This window comes from Procambarus clarkii, chromosome 64 (assembly GCF_040958095.1).
Source record: "Procambarus clarkii isolate CNS0578487 chromosome 64, FALCON_Pclarkii_2.0, whole genome shotgun sequence".
In the NCBI taxonomy this organism is placed as follows: Eukaryota; Metazoa; Arthropoda; class Malacostraca; order Decapoda; family Cambaridae; genus Procambarus; species Procambarus clarkii.
In genome coordinates, this window is record NC_091213.1 from 20,795,140 (window position 1) to 20,812,832 (window position 17,693).

The 17,693-nt window shown below is 48.6% G+C and overlaps 1 protein-coding gene across 1 annotated transcript in view; it reads left to right on the forward strand.

Annotated features, from left to right (window-relative positions):
- Positions 1-17,693, forward strand: part of LOC138354749 (xanthine dehydrogenase/oxidase-like) — a 171,556-nt gene that overhangs the window by 46,108 nt on the left and 107,755 nt on the right. Inside the window, exons 6-8 of the mRNA XM_069309237.1 lie at positions 11,882-11,947; positions 13,327-13,416; positions 15,953-16,025. Coding sequence (XP_069165338.1) covers positions 11,882-11,947; positions 13,327-13,416; positions 15,953-16,025 — 229 coding nt within the window. The remainder of the gene's footprint in view (positions 1-11,881; positions 11,948-13,326; positions 13,417-15,952; positions 16,026-17,693) is intronic.

Genomic DNA, 17,693 nt, shown 5'->3' on the forward strand with positions numbered 1-17,693 from the left:
TTGTACTAAGCTGCCTGCCCGGCACGGCTGGTCTTGTACTAAGCTGCCTGCCCGGCACGGCTGGTCTTGTACTAAGCTGCCTGCCCGGCACGGCTGGTCTTGTACTAAGCTGCCTGCCCTGCACGGCTGGTCTTGTACTAAGCTGCCTGCCCGGCACGGCTGGTCTTGTACTAAGCTGCCTGCCCTGCACGGCTGGTTGTGAGATTTTTTTCTTTGACAATTATCAAAAGAATTAAGTCCTATTGATGTTACGTTAATCGTAACTACCTCGCAAGAGAGGCAGACCTTAAACAGCAGGAGCTGCCAGTGGCAGATATTTAATCTTAAAGCCTAAGATCATAGGACCGCGGGAGCAAACTGCCAGGCGAAACCACACGGGTAACACCTGTCACTTAGGTCGCTGGCTCCTCCTAGTTGACAACTAATAAAGGGTAGCCGACGGATTCTCACTTCTTATTTATAGAAGTGTGGTGCTGTGCAATGGACTCGAGCTTTAGATACAGACTTAATATGAACATAAACAGGCAAAGCGTTGTAGAACATAAAATGTGGGGCAGTAATATTGGAAGGTTTGACGTAAACGACCGTTTTCTATAACAAACAATTTATTCACAAAACAAAACTAAAACTACTACACAATGAATTTACGTTACTTTACTGTCACTCCAGTGGCACATTCAAGAACAGCTAATCAACAGCCTGATGGACCCACGGTATCCTTATCCCGTCATCGCTGACTGACTAATGACACAAACTGCACAAAGTGGTGCCTACTGGTGACGCAAGCTTGCAATCAATATTGTCACGGCTTCACGGTGATCACTACTCTAATCACAAAACTTGACTGGCGCTCGCTGCCCTCAACGAGGTACCAAGTAATAAGGCGGTTAATCCAAGAATGATAACCCCTTATAAAAAATCTTACGTTAACACTTGTCTCTCAGGACAATCAAAAACAAAAGTTACTCTAATTGAATTTACACAATTACGTTAAAACACACGTGTCTCAACGACACTAAAATGGCAGCAATAACTCGTAAATCAGTTAATTACATCAACTTGAAAGTCAAGCATTCGGTGAGTAATTCCCAATTAATTACTGAATACAACAGCCTATTAATTCAGACGAGTATTGATAAAGCCTACTGTCTCAACTGACAGTTCTCTTCCGGTCTTACGCCAAGATTACCTTAACGAGGGTAGACTACTGTACTACACACAAGGTTACAAGACACTCCGTGTAAACAACAACATCAACACCTGGTGAATTCACTAAGTGGCGGTTACTAATTATCTTTAATTAGCTACGAGTGCCTAATCACTGTCCGCAGACAGATCTGATCAGTCCAACGAATTACAGCAGCTTAATTACAGCGCAATTGACTCCGATCATAACAGACCGTCAACCCCTTACGTTAATCACTCAATTAACGACAGCTCATTAAATCGTTAACACTACGTTAGTCTTCACTTGACAATTCCTCCACTGCGTGAACTTCACTGTGACTGTTGCCTTTACACGTCCCTACGTTAATCACAACAAGGTTCAACGAACAAGTGACCTCGTTAATTAAATCGTGACCCCCGGTGACGTTAACTGACTATAATTCTCACGGAATCCTTCACAGTACACAACGCCTTCCACCAAGGACAAACTTGTCTATGGTTTACACACGGTACAACACAGTACATTCTTGCCACTCACGGCAAAACTTGTAAATGACTTCCCTCAATAAATTATCCACCAATAACTCACACTTTACCACAACACAACAGTAAAATTTATAACCAAGGGAAACCTCCCTGTTACCACTTTCACTGCTGAAAAAGGGAATCAAATTACAGGAATACATACGCGGCACATAGAGAAAAATAGCAGCAAATAACTCACTTACTCTACCTCTGAATGTGTCACTAGGTGTCCTCACACACGTCAAAATCACAGTTGGGCCCAACCTCAACTTGATGACGGCAAACAGGGTAGACTCACACGTCTCCAATTCCCATTCACCTCACCAGGTGGTCACAGGGACAGAGGACAGACGGAACACTGGGGGCGAACCCAGCTTCAGAGTTTTATTACCCAAACGGAAACAGTGTACTTACATCAATCACGCGGGCCCGCAACACTCCCATTCACTTGTATACACGTCAACCTCACACTCCCACTGCTGCTGCTGGATGATGACGTAGGCGTCCTCACTTCCTACACGTGGTCAGGTGGAGCACAGGGTCCTAGACCACGGGGTTAGCTCCACACACAGAGACCAGGGTGGCGCAGACACGTCGGCTTAGGCAGACCAGGGTGCGCGCACAACAGCAAGGATGCGGTACCACGCCCTTCCACTTGACACAGTACCCCAGGATACGACGATACACGGTGTTACACGGTACACGAGACCCGAGACGGAGTCCTTCACTGCTTGTTTCTTTTACTCAGCACTTGAACTTTTAAGGTTTCTCTCATAACACTGAAACCTTCTCTAGCACGTCTCACTGCAGTACCTTCAAGCACAGATACGATAGACGGCGGATGTCACTTTCGTAGCCCGATAATTAACGCCTCACTCAGTCCAGTTGCTCTAAGATGGCGTCCCACAATTATGCGGCTAGGTGACAAGTTCACACTGTTCGGTAGAAGCAACTTTCCGACTACCGGATTCTTACGGACGGCACACGGAAAGATAGCAAGATGATAGGCGTGACTTTAGTAATGTTGCAGGCGGTATTTCCCGATGCTTGGCCTAGCATGGAAAATTACGTCCTCTCATAGCAACGTTCTAGGTAAGAATGTCTTTTTCCCGCCAAGGCTACCCCTGGGGTACCTTGCGGTACCCCTCAGCGTCTTGGCCAATCACTGTTCAGCATTCCTGAGGCCCAGGAGCCTTGGCCAATGGCGTACCTGCCTCATGACGCTGCCCCCTCTCTTACGAGGTGGACACGTGATAGGGGGAGGTGGTCTACAGCCGTTAACCCCCCATACCTCCCTCTCTACACTTGACTTGTACAAAATTTCCCTGAAATCAACTCCCTCCTGTAATTTCCTTCACAGACTTGATACAGCGATCAGAATGACATCAATGGCTAGCAAATGTCATGGGCTGTCCAACGACACCCAACACGACTGTGGAAAAGTTATATTCAGAAAGTTGAATCACGGTGCACATCACTGGTGCACCATGCAATTTCGTACTTAATTCAGTGCACGAGAGAGCAGGAAAAATATGTCTCCTGACACTGGTACTGTACTAAGCTGCCTGCCCTGCACGGCTGGTACTGTACTAAGCTGCCTGCCCTGCACGGCTGGTATTGTACTAAGCTGCCTGCCTTGTACGGCTGGTATTGTACTAAGCTGCCTGGCCTGCACGGCTGGTCTTGTACTAAGCTGCCTGCCCTGCACGGCTGGTATTGTACTATGCTGCCTGCCCTGCATGGTTGGTACTGTACTAAGCTGCCTGCCCTGCACGGCTGGTCTTGTACTAAGCTGCCTTCCCTGCACGGCTGGTACTGCATTAAGCTGTCTCAAAAACTTTCTAACAAAAAATTTCTTATAGTAATATACATCATTATTTCTTGATCTCGATAAAATTAACAGAATTTTTATGCTATTCATAATTAGCCCGTACTTGCATGAAACATAAGATATTCTTCCAGCTTTAAAGGTTTCTCAGTCCATGCGCCTGTCTCAGAGTAAGGCAGAAACTATTCTATTTTATTTATTCATTTTTTTTAACCCGCTAAGCTCCTCTCACCAGCCGCTACCCTCATATTACACATATAATTTTATCATAAGAGACAGAGACAGAGATAGAGACAGATGGAGACAGACAGAAACAAAAACAGAGTAACAGAAACTGAAAGAAATCTAGACAGACTGTAGATGGATAATTGGAGATATAAATAGATAGATAATTAGATGGATGGATATATGAAAGGATAGAGAGACGAATATAGACGGTTCGATAGATGGATGGATAGGAATATAGATGGATAGATAGATGGATACATGGATTAGTGAATGGATGTGTGGTTAGAGGGAAAGATTGCAAGATAGATGGATAATAGGATGGATATATTGATTGATGGATAAATAGATGAATTGATTGAAAATTAGATGGATGGAAAGATGGATAGAAAGATATTTGGATGGATAGATAGATGCAGAGATCAATGGATAAAAAAATAGATGGATGCATAGATGTACAGATAGATGGATGGTGTATATAGTGATGGATAGTTTGCTGGATGGATAGATAGGTGGACGGATAGACGGATGAACATATTTTTGGGTAGATACCTGGAGCAAACCTAGAGAGGGTTCTGGGACTTGTTCTACTCCCCTAACCCGGCCTGAGGCCAGGCTTGACTTGTGATAACTTGGTCCAACAGGCTGTTGCTTGGAGCGGCCTGCTGGCCCAAATATCATCCACAGCCTGGTTGGTCCGGCACCTCTTGCAAGAACCTGTTCAAGTGCCTCTTGAATACATCCATCTTCGTTCCTGCAATATTTCTAATGCTTGCTGGAAGGTTGTTGAACAGCTGTGGACCTCTGATGTTCAGACAGTGCTCCCTGATTGTACCTATGGCACCTCTAATCCTCACTCTACCTCTGATGTTCATACAGTGCTCTCAGAGTGTGCCTATGTCACCTCTACTCCTCACTGTTTCCATTCTGCATTTCCTCCCGTACCTGTCACTCCAGTATGTTGTTATTCTACTGTGCAATCCCCCTCCCCGCTCAGCTCGTTGTCGCCGTGTGGGGGCTTAGTGGGTGGCTGCCGGAGTGTGATGCTCCTTGGGACAGTCCTCTGTCCTTTTCTAGCCTTGTGCTCCTGCTGCCGTCCTCTCCAATTCTGCTGGGCACCTTTTCCTTTTCCTTCTGTTTCGTTTTTCTCCCCCCTCTTCTCCTATCTGCTTGCCGTTTCCTGCCGACCTTTTGCTTGTTCTGGTTCTTCCCTTGGACTTCTTCTATTTTGACGCCCGGGTGCTTGAGGAGGCATACTCTTGCACCCGTAGAACTGTAGTACCCGACGTCGAGAGCGGGAGGAACCTTTTATTGTCAATCCCCCTTTCGTCACTGAACCCGATCTCGACGGACTGTCGGTTTCTTAAAGTGGCGTTTGTGGGGCGAATACTCACGACGCACCCCTAGGAGGCCCCGGCAAGATCGGCGATAGCTTCTTGTTGGGTGTCCTGCCTCTAATTGTGGCTCCATGGTGGGTGTGGGGGCACATTCGTGAATGAATTCTTCTTTTCGTAATAATGATGACCCCTGTTTCGGCTGTTTCTGGTTTACCTTCTCAGGCTCGTGGGGTGGGCGACCAAGCCCCCGAGTCAGTCTGTGTTGGAAGACCGGGCTCTGTAGCCTCCTCTGCATTGAGCCCCGACCTTGCTCCTCCATTGGCCTCTGACTCCTTCCCCTGGCTCCCCTCCCTCCTCTGTGGTTGGGTCGAGCCCCAAGCCCCCAGTGGTTACTACCTCGTCCCCTGGCGCGGCTCCTTCTCTAGTTGTAACTACTGCGCCTTTTAACCCCTCTCTCTCTGGGGGTTCTCACCGCCGTCCTCGTCACGGCCGCCCTCGCTCGATTCCTTCCAGTTCTGCTACCTATCAAGCCTTGTTTGGTCCCGCTTCGTGGGCCAAATATTTTGATCTCCTCCCTCTTGATTCTGCGCCTCCTGACGATTTCTCCCTCCATCGACATCTCGTTGATTCCGTGGATGCCTCCATTACTTTCAACCCCACTCGTCTCGGTACACGTGTCGTTGCTGCTCCTTCTCAGGATGTTGCTTCCCGCTTAGCTGCCTTATCCTGCCTTGGCGAGCCCCTGTTCGGGTCTCGAAGAACGCTCACTTGAATGCCAGTGTTGGCACTATTTTGCTCCCGCCCCATGTTGCGACCGGTGTTCGGGACCTGCGCGACTGCCACGACGATATTCGGCATATCCTTGCTGCCCAGGGTCATTCTATTCTCCAGGTGGACACGTTTACTCGTCCCCCTCGTGGTAGTCGCCGTCAACCCCTCCGGGTTGTGAAGATTACCTTTGATGGTAGGACCCTTCCACCCTCTGTCATTCTTGCTGGTGCCAGGTGCTCTGTCCAGGAGTACATTCCTTCTCCTCGGCTCTGCAACAAGTGCTGGAGGTTTGGGCATGGTGCCCTCCGCTGCTCCGGGACTGTCTCTTTCTGTCCTTTGAGTGGTGGCGAAGGTCACTCTAAGTCGGAGTGCACTTCTCCCCAGGCTCGTTGCCTCAACTGCGGTGAGGCCCATCCTACCTTCTCCCGTGCGTGTGTCCATTACAAGCTTGAGGCAGCCGTCCTCAACTTGAAGCACCGGGAGCGTTTATCTTTTCCTGAGGTGAGACGCCAGGTTCGCCGGCTCCCGCCTTATGCTAATATCTCTTATGCACGCGTGTTGCACTCTTCCTCTCCTCGTCCTTCCCGCCTTCCTCAGACTCACAACCGTTTCCGGGCCTTGGACCCTGATGCGCCCACTGCCCCCTCCTCTGTTCCTTTGGGTTCTCTCCCGAAGGATCCTCCTCCTGGTCCTCTGTCTGGGGTTCCCCTTCCTTCTACCCGGTCTGTCGTGTCTCCTGTGTCTTCTTCCTCGTCTCCCTCCGTTCCTCCTTCCCATCCTTCCCCTCCGTCTCTTGACTCTCCCCGCCGCCTGTCGGTGCGGGCTGATGTCCATCGCTCTCCAAACGGCCGTCATGTGTGCTCTCGTTCAGCTTCTCCTGTTGAGACGCTAGAATCCGTTGCCCAGTACATGGTTGCTGGGACACCTGTCTCTTTACGTCAGAAGCGTAAACCTTACTCCTCTCCTTCCTCCTCCCCGGCGGGTAAGAAGGTTTCGCTTTCTTCCTCGGCCCCTACTTCTGCCTCTCTCGCTCCTTCCCCTCCCATTTCGGTGGTTGCGCCCCCTGTTCCTGCTATGGAGGTTTCTTTAGCCCCCACTTCCCACTCAGTTGCTGCCCTTGCTGAGGTACGCTCCCCTCTTTCTACCCCTCCTCTTCCTGCTGCTGTCCTTGCCTGCTCCTCTCCGTTGTCTCCTCCTCTTCCTCCTTTTCCTCCTCCTCCTCCGGACCCCGCCCGCCCACCTCTGATCTGTTCTCCCGTTTCCTTCCCTCCGTCTTTGCTCAGTTTACCCATGCCCCCTAACCCTGACTTTGCTGACCCTGATCCCGATCCTGATATTCTTTAACGTGCTCTGTTGCTCTTTCACCTTTGTTTCTTCCTTGTTCTCTGTTTTTGTCCTTTCTCTTCTCGTCGTTGTCCATTCTTCAATGGAACGTTCGAGGTTATTACGCCAATTTCCTAGAACTCCAACTTCTAATTTCGCGGTTTTCGCCCCTTTGTGTCTGTCTCCAGGAGCCGATGCTTGGTGCTCGTCCTGGTCGTTTTCGTGGCTATTCCTTTCTCTTCCCCCCCCCAGCCGTTGCTGGGGCTTCTAATTCTTCTGCTCTCTTGATTCGTGCTGATGTTCCCTTTGTCCCTTTGTTTTTTCCTTCGACTCTCTATTGTTCTGCTGCTCGTATCTTTGTGGAGAAATGGTACACAGTTTGTTCCATTTATCTCCCCCCGAGTGTCCCGCTTCCTCTTCCTGATTTGAAACACCTCATAGACTCCTTGCCGGAGCCTGTGCTCCTGCTGGGTGATTTCAATTGTCGTCATTCTCTTTGGGGTGACGTTCTGACGAATACCCGGGGTCGCCTTCTTGAGCCGTTTCTCCTCTCTTCTTCCCTGTCTCTTCTGAATTATGGTGAGCCCACTCATTTGGACTCTCGGACTCAAACCCTTTCTTGTCTTGATCTTTCTCTCTGCTCTTCTTCTCTTTACTTAGATTTCACGTGGCAGGTTCTTGATGACCTCCATGGAAGTGATCATTTCCCCATCCTTGTTTCCTTTTTCTCTTTTCGCCCTTCCCTCTCTTTCCCTAGGTGGCAGTTTGCTAAGGCGGACTGGACCCTATTTACCCTCAGTGCTGCTCTCTCTGACCTCTCCCTTCTGCCTCTCTCTCGCGCTCTCCTCCTTTTTCATGACAGTCTTCAACGCTGCCCTCCGCTCTATTCCTCGCTCTTCCTCTCGGGGTCCACGGAAGTGCGTTCCCTGGTGGAATGCGGACTGTGCTCGAGCTGTCCGCTGTAATCGTGCAGCCTGGAAGAGGCACCGCCGTAGGCAGACGACCGATTCTTTTCTTTTCTTTCGGAAAGCGAGTGAGGTGGCTCGTAGGGCCATCCGTACGGCTAAACGTAAATGTTGGGCATCTTATGTCTCAACAATTACGTCCGAAACTCCTCTGGCCCAGATCTGGAAGCGTATCCGCAAGATAGCGGGTAAATTCGTTCCCGATGTTTCACCGGTCCTTCACCTCCATGATACTCTTGTGGCGGACCCGTTGCAGGTCGCTTCCGTACTGGGTTCCCACTTTTCTTCTGTTAGCTCTGGTCTACATCTTCCCCAATCTTTTCTTCTTCGTAAACCTGTCCTTGAGTCTCGTCCTTTAGATTTCTGCACTCGTCTTCAACTTTCCTATAATGATCCCTTCTCTCTCTCTGAACTTCGTTCTGCTTCGTTCTTCGTTCATTCTGTTTAAGGGGCCTCGTAGCCTGGTGGACAGCGCGCAGGACTCGTAATTCTGCGGCGCGGGTTCGATTCCCGCACGAGGCAGAAACAAATGGGCAAAGTTTCTTTCACCCTGAATGCCCCTGTTACCTTGCAGTAAATAGGTACCTAGGTGTTAGTCAGCTGTCACGGGCTGCTTCCTGGGGGTGGAGGCCTGGTCGAGGACCGGGCCGCGGGGACACTAAAGCCCCGAAATCATCTCAAGATAACCTCAAGATAACCTGCCCTGGCCCTCTGCGGTTCTACTGCGGCGGGCTCTGACGGTATTCATTATGAGATGCTTCGCCATCTCCCTCCGTGCATGTCTCAGTATTTACTGAGTCTGTATAATCGGATCTGGGAGTCGTCGTCAGTCGCTGAGGACTGGCTCGATGCCGTTGTCCTCCCTGTTCGCAAACCGGGGTCTCTGGGTACTTCCCCTAAGTACTTTCGCCCTATTGCTCTCACAAGTTGTGTCTGCAAACTCTTTGAACGTATGGTTAACGTTCGTCTGATGTGGTTCCTGGAACACCATCACCTCCTCTCCCCTTCTCAATTTGGTTTCCGCAAGTGCCGCAGCACGACAGATGTCCTGGTGAACTTGGAGGTCTATATTCGTACTGCTTTTGCTGCGAAGACCTCCGTTGTTGCCGTCCTTTTTGACCTGGAAAAGGCTTACGACACCACTTGGAGATATCATATTCTATCTCAACTTCATTCTTTTGGCCTTCGTGGTCATCTCCCTCTCTTTCTCCGCAGCTTCCTCTCCCGTCGTTCCTTTCGGGTGTGCCTTGGTACCGCGCTCTCTGCCTCTTTTCAGCAATACGAAGGTGTGCCCCAGGGTAGTGTTCTGAGCACTACTCTTTTTCTGGTTGCACTCAATGGTCTTCTTTCCTCTCTTCCTTCTGGTGTCTTCTCCGCTCTCTATGTCGATGATCTTACCCTTTGCTGTCAGGGTGATGATTCGCCTCTCCTTCAGCGCCGGCTTCAACTTGCAATTGATGCCGTGTCGTCTTGGGCCACTGATCATGGCTTCAAGTTCTCTACTTCTAAGACTTGTGCCATGACTTTTATGCGGAAACGGGTTGTTCTTCGTCACTCTTTGTCACTTTATGGTCATCCCCTTGAATACAAAGATTCCGCAAAGCTTTTGGGGTTATTCCTTGACACTCGTTTGTCTTGGTCTCCCCATATCTCTTACCTCCGTGTTGAGTGCTCTAAGGCCCTTACCCTCCTTCGGGTCTTGTCCCATACTTCTTGGGGGGCAGATAGGCGCACTCTCCTTGCTTTACATTCCTCTCTTGTCCTGTCTAAGCTCGATTATGGTTGCCCTGCTTACTCGTCTTCTTCTCCTTCTACTCTTCGCCGTCTTGATGCTTTGCACCATACTGGGTTGAGCCTCAGTTCTGGTGCCTTTCGTTCGACTCCCGTCCTTAGCTTGTATGTTGACACTGGCTTCCTGTCTCTCCAGGACCGCTGTGATCGCTACTGTCTTCGCTATCTTGCGCGGTCCTTACAACATCCTTCCTCTCGCCTCTGTCGTGCTTTAACTTTTACCCCTCCTGCGGTTCCTGTTCCTCTTCACCACCTCCCTCTTTCTGTCTGGTTATCTCGCCTCCAGGATTCTCTTTCCGTTCGTATTTCTAATGTTTCTCCTCGTGTTGTTCCTTCTTTGCCCTCATGGAGAGTCCCTCTTCCGCAGTTTTGTACTTCCTTGACCCGTATCACTAAAGCTTTTACCCCTCCTACGGTTCTAAAATGCCTTTTCCTTGAGCACTTTTCTTCTCACTCCCGCTCCGTTTCTGTCTTCACCGATGGGTCTAAGTCAGCGGACGGTGTTGGCTACTCTGTTGTTTTTCCTGATCGCACTTATATGTGTCGCTTACCTCCGGAGACTAGCATCTTTACAGCGGAACTTTATGCTATTCTCTATGCTCTTCGTCTCCTGCTTTCTCATTGTCAGTCCTCCTTTGTAGTTGTTGTTGACTCTCGTAGTGCCCTCATGGCTCTCGGGTCCTTTAATCCGGTTCATCCAGTAGTTGTAGAGATCCAGCATTGGCTGTTTCTTGTTCACAGTAAATTTAAGTCGGTTGAGTTTTGTTGGGTTCCCAGCCATATTGGTCTGTCTTTAAATGAGCGTGCGGATGCTGCCGCCAAGGAAGCTGTCCGCTCTTGTCCCATCTCTCGTAAAGGCATTCCGTATTCAGACTTTTACCCGGTTATCCATTCCTCAGTCCTTACCCGTTGGCAGGCTTCTTGGTTGTCTCTTACTGGTAACAAGCTACGTACTCTTAAATGTTGTGTTTCCTCGTGGCCGTCCTCCTTCCACCGTAACCGGCGGTGGGAAATAGCTCTGGCGAGATTGCGTATTGGCCATACTCGCTTAACCCATGGTCACTTGATGGAGCGCCGCCCTGCTCCTTATTGTCCTAGTTGCATTGTCCCTCTTACAGTCATGCATGTCCTTCTTGAATGTCCTGACTTCCAGGACGAGCGTGTGTCTTGCTTTCTGACCGCCCCTCGCGGTCATCTGTCCCTCAATAGAATTCTTGGCGACTCGGATACTTTTGATATCGTTCGCCTTATGCGTTTTTGTTCTCGTATTGGCATCCTTGGTGATATTTAGCGCCCTCTGATTATTTTGCGCATTTGATGGTGCTACATAGCCTTCCCGGTTTGGTGCCTTCTTTTGATAATTACTTACTTACTCTACTGTGCAAATTTGGAACCTGACCTGCCAGTATCTTCCATGTATATATTATGTGATACCTTTATCGTCTCCTTAGATAAGGAGGTAGATGGATTAAATTAGATTGATTTATAGATGGATGGATAGATAGATGGACATAATGGAGACAGACAGACTGACCCAGGCAACACCGGAAATCTCTCAAAATACTATTATCAATGCCTTACGATAGGTCAAAAATAAAAATAAAATAAAAAACAGTGAATAAATAAGCAAACAAAAAATGTATTACAACGTATTGTGTTAAATTGTGTTGAAGTGTGTTCCATTCATCTAGGCTGTATGAGACTCGAACCGTGACCCCTCGTGTGTGAGGGTGTGAGGCTGACGCTCCATCAAACTGGAATTTCCTTATCAAGACTACTCATAGCCCAGTCGATAGAGCTTCGGCCTCACACACGTGGAGTCACGGTTCAAGTCTCATACAGCCCAGGTGAATGGAATGTTTATTTTCACAGAAGTGTGGATGACAATTGATTAGAATTATGTTGCTGTATTTTTGCAATATGTTGCATAACGATGTATTCCCGTGCAGGACTGGCACTCAGCCCCGTGTCCGAGGACAGGTCTGGCCTGCAAGGGCGACTGCCGGCCCCACCAGGTAGAGTACCACCAGGCAGCATGCTCCCTGTTCCTTGTTACTGTCAGTACCGTCACACACCACCAGGCAGCATGCTCCCTGTTCCTTGTTACTGTCATTACCGTCACACACCACCAGGCAACATGCTCCCTGTTCCTTGTTACTGTCATTACCGTCACACACCACCAGGCAACATGCTCCCTGTTCCTTGTTACTGTCATTACCGTCACACACCACCAGGCAGCATGCTCCCTGTTCCTTGTTACTGTCATTACCGTCACACACCACCAGGCAACATGCTCCCTGTTCCTTGTTACTGTTACTACCACCAGGCAACATCCCTGGAAACACAAACTGAAACCGTCTCCAATTTCCGCTTGTTACAACTTGTAATAAAGTTGTTATATCTTGGCTTAACGTGTTTATGACGTATTAGAACGTTGTTATAACTGGTTAGGTGTCAAAACTTGTTTGAACGTTGTACCAACGTCGTAGTTTCGGTGTGTTTGTCGGGATGCTCCCTGTCCCTGGTTACTGTCACATATCACCAGGCAACCTGTTGCCTGTCCCTTGTTACTGTCATTACCGTCACAAAACTTATCACTCACAACATTTAAACTTGTGACATTAACACCAATATTTACTTTAGGAAGACACACATTAGTGACATCTCTCAATACAAAACAAATATAATTATTTTTATTAGACATTCCATGAATTATAGAAATGACAATATACTCATAATTATATAAATACCAATAAATATACTCATAATTATAGCAACACCAATAAATACCCATAATTATAGCCATAATTTATGCAATTTTTTTTTATATATACAAGAAGGAGCATTGGGTTTATGAGAGTACATAGCATTGATGTTTTCACATTTTAACAAACCCACTAACATGGCTAGCGTTTCGAGAATATACTAATAATAATAACAATTACTATAAATATACTCACAAATATTGCCATAATAATAAATATACTCATAATTATAGAAAAAAATATATATATGCTCAAAATTATAACAAAATATATACTCATAATTATAGCAATATCAATAAAGATGCTTATAATTATAGCAATCACAATAAATATTTATAATTATAGCAATATCACTAATTATAGTGCAATTGTAATAACATTAATTTATCAGTTATAAAAGTAATATGAAATATATTAGATATGAATAATATTAATCATTATATTGTAATATAGAGGACATTGACAACACTGTGTCACGCCTGCATGACAAAGTTGCCACGCCCAGTGTGGCAAATGTGTCACGAAGATCGTGGCAAAAGTGCCATGCTGGACGTGGCAACAGTGCCATGCTGGATGTGGCAACAGTGCCATGCTGGGCGAGGCAATAACCAGCTTTACACACATTTCAGAAGGCGGGAGGGAAGGTCGCCTGCCAGCAGCGCCTGCCACGGACGCTCCAAGTGAAGGGCGCCACATGGCACGAGCCCTCCACCCTACAGGTGAGTCCCCTCCCTCATGCTGCATGGTCTACCACCCGTGTCCCACCCTCTCGCTGCATGGTCTACCACCCGTGTCCCACCCTCTTGCTGCATGGTCTACCACCCGTGTCCCTCCCTCATGCTGCATGGTCTACCACCCGTGTCCCACCCTCTCGCTGCATGGTCTACCACCCGTGTCCCTCCCTCATGCTGCATGGTCTACTACCCGTGTCCCTCCCTCATGCTGCATGGTCTACCACCCGTGTCCCTCCCTCATGCTGCATGGTCTACCACCCGTGTCCCACCCTCTCGCTGCATGGTCTACCACCCGTGTCCCACCCTCATGCTGCATGGTCTACCACCCGTGTCCCTCCCTCATGCTGCATGGTCTACCACCCGTGTCCCACCCTCATGCTGCATGGTCTACCACCCGTGTCCCACCCTCATGCTGCATGGTCTACCACCCGTGTCCCACCCTCATGCTGCATGGTCTACCACCCGTGTCCCTCCCTCATGCTGCATGGTCTACCACCCGTGTCCCTCCCTCATGCTGCATGGTCTACCACCCGTGTCCCACCCTCATGCTGCATGGTCTACCACCCGTGTCCCACCCTCATGCTGCATGGTCTACCACCCGTGTCCCACCCTCATGCTGCATGGTCTACCACCCGTGTCCCTCCCTCTTGCTGCATGGTCTACCACCCGTGTCCCACCCTCATGCTGCATGGTCTACCACCCGTGTCCCACCCTCATGCCGCATGGTCTACCACCCGTGTCCCACCCTCATGCCGCATGGTCTACCACCCGTGTCCCACCCTCATGCTGCATGGTCTACCACCCGTGTCCCTCCCTCTTGCTGCATGGTCTACCACCCGTGTCCCTCCCTCATGCTGCATGGTCTACCACCCGTGTCCCTCCCTCATGCTGCATGGTCTACCACCCGTGTCCCTCCCTCATGCTGCATGGTCTACCACCCGTGTCCCTCCCTCATGCTGCATGGTCTACCACCCGTGTCCCTCCCTCATGCTGCATGGTCTACCACCCGTGTCCCTCCCTCGTGCTGCATGGTCTACCACCCGTGTCCCTCCCTCATGCTGCATGGTCTACCACCCGTGGCCCTCCCTCTTGCTGCATGGTCTACCACCCGTGTCCCTCCCTCATGCTGCATGGTCTACCACCCGTGTCCCTCCCTCATGCTGCATGGTCTACCACCCGTGTCCCTCCCTCATGCTGCATGGTCTACCACCCGTGTCCCTCCCTCATGCTGCATGGTCTACCACCCGTGTCCCTCCCTCATGCTGCATGGTCTACCACCCGTGGCCCTCCCTCTTGCTGCATGGTCTGTGGTCTACCACCAACAACAAGAGCAGTATCAACAACAACAAAAGCAGTAACAATAGTAGCAGCAGCAGCAGCAATAGGATCAACAGTAGCAAAGGTGTTACGGTCACGAATGACCAGTAACCGGTTTCTTGATGGATGAACCTTGTTTGTACTATCCGACCACAAGCCGGTTGTACGCTTTCAAGATCTGGCTATATAGTGCAATGAATAAATAATGGAGGGGATGAACAAAACACTATTCCCTTCACCAATATGTTTACCCTTAAACCCTTAAATATAATAAATAGACTATTACTACACTTATGTACATCGGTATCTCTTTCACTCAAGACACCGGGCACTCACATGCAGAGTCCATCAACCCCAGCATTTCCCCCACTCAGTTCCTTGTCCAACAGTATTGGGAAAACACCGGCGAGTTCAACTTTTACGTGGGCCAGTCCACTGATGCAGTATCATGAGGGGCCTAAACCCCACGACCACTCTCCAGCCACTCTCGCATGCCAAGGACCTCAGTCACACAATGATGGGGTCACACAATGATCTGGGTCACACAAAACCAATACAGGGGTAGCAAACCCCTGGCAGAAACCTCTTGCGACCGGCTAGCAGCACTTCTACAGGCACCTCACTGTCGTCTTGAACTCTTAAGCCAATCCCGGGATACGCTGATCTCTACAAACACTTGCATCAACTGCAGCAAAGACACTGCGTTGATCGGCGGCGGCTTACTTGGCCGTCTTCCAGGACAGCCAAGTAATGTCGAGAGCACTGGACTGCCCAAAGTAAACTGCCATCTTCAATACCACTGGTGGCCCACGTCACCTCTGTGGACACAAACACGTCATCAGTTACATGGACGGTACTGGTGAAACCAGGAAGCAACACTTACCCACTGGGGAGTTGACATTATGCATGTAGTACAACCTAGGTGGCGCTGATCTTGGTCCGCCACCTCATCATCAGATGTCATCCACAACGACCTCTGTGTCTAGCCAAGGCAGGAAACCAGAGCCATTTGCCGTTGTCACGCCACCACCAATAGATGGTGTTGCCTACGTAGCGTCCAATATCAGGGGGGGGGGGGGGGGTTGGAGTGCAGACTCTTAGATGGCGCTGGAATTACCAAGCCACACTCAGACGGTGGTGACGAGGCCGTAACAAAGGGCCTTTATGAATATACTAACAAAGTTGTCTTCAAATATTTCCACAGGAGCTGTACGACACTCTGGCAGCACTCCCAGACGGCACGCTATACACTCTCGTGTCGGGCAACACTGGGCAAGGTGAGCTATTATGTATCCTTGTACTTGGCAACACTGGCTAAAGACACGCTCGTGTCTAGCAACACTGCTTAAGGGACACTCTTGTGTCTCGCAACACTGCTTAAGGGACACTCTTGTGTCTAGCAACACTGCTTAAGGTACACTCTCGTGTCTAGCAACACTGCTTAAGGTACACTCTCGTGTCTAGCAACACTGCTTAAGGTACACTCTTGTGTCTAGCAACACTGCTTAAGGAACACTCTTGTGTCTAGCAACACTGCTTAAGGAACACTCTTGTGTCTAGCAACACTGCTTAAGGTACACTCTTGTGTCTAGCAACACTGCTTAAGGGACACTCTTGTGTCTCGCAACACTGCTTAAGGAACACTCTCGTGTCGAGCAACACTGCTTAAGGTACACTCTCGTGTCTAGCAACACTGCTTAAGGTACACTCTCGTGTCTAGCAACACTGCTTAAGGTACACTCTTGTGTCTAGCAACACTGCTTAAGGAACACTCTTGTGTCTAGCAACACTGCTTAAGGTACACTCTCGTGTATGGCAACACTGCTTAAGGAACACTCTTGTGTCTAGCAACACTGCTTAAGGAACACTCTCGTGTCTAGCAACACTGCTTAAGGGAAACTCTCGTGTCTGGCAACACTGAACAAGGTGAGCTTTCATGAACCCTTGTAATTGGCAACACTGCTTAAGGTAACTCTCGTGTCTGGCAACACTGGACAAGGTGTTGATATTGACAAATATTTTTTATATAGCTTATAATTCTGTCTTTCTTGAAACTTGAAATATTTATGTATTTCACGTATCAAAAAGTAACAGTATATTAATTATATTATAAAATGAATAATTATGGACATTTGCAGTTTCTTTATCAGTATCATTCGTAATAAGTTAGTAACACAGGCTTCCCAGTATTTATAACATTGTCAAGGTATAAGTAATATTGTTAAATATAGGAGCTTTGCAACATTCTCAGTGCTCAAAGTGCCAAAAACTTATAAATATCAGTGTTTAACATTAATTAGTTTTATATGCTTCCTCACATTGAAAAATGAAATTACTAGCACTACGTGGGACAATGTATGCATTTTTAAATAAAAAAAGAAAAAAGAAGAGAGTGTTGTACATGACATAAACTGCTCAAGGCGTTGTACCACACAAATCTGTGCAGTGCATCAACAATATACCGGCCTAGCAGAGGTTAGGGAAGGATTTTGTCTTTATTATTTAGTATTTAACATTTGTAATCATTTTATGAGTGAAAATATAGTAGGCATCCATCAATCCCGTTGGGTTATGGAGTTGTGCCTGGGTGTCTGGTTGGGTGCAACGTCTGCTGTTGCTGTGAAGTCCAACCCGAGAACGTCAGTCCCGACCACAGCGAGTACATATAAATGCCGAAAAGGTTGCGTCTGTCAGTGACTGAGACTTCCTCTGAAGTCTCTTTTCCTCAGCCTGCCTCTTCAGTTCGCCTTTGAATTGCTGGAGTCACTTTAACAATTTGCATCTGCAGAAAGATCTGTTCACAGCATATGCCTCCCAAGTATTGATGTCGATGTTCAGCTGCTTGAGGTCGCATTTGCAGGCATCTTTGAAACGCAGCTGGGGTCTTCCGGTGGGCCTCTGAGGCCAGGTCTTCATATAAGAGGTCCTTCGGTATGCGGCCACCT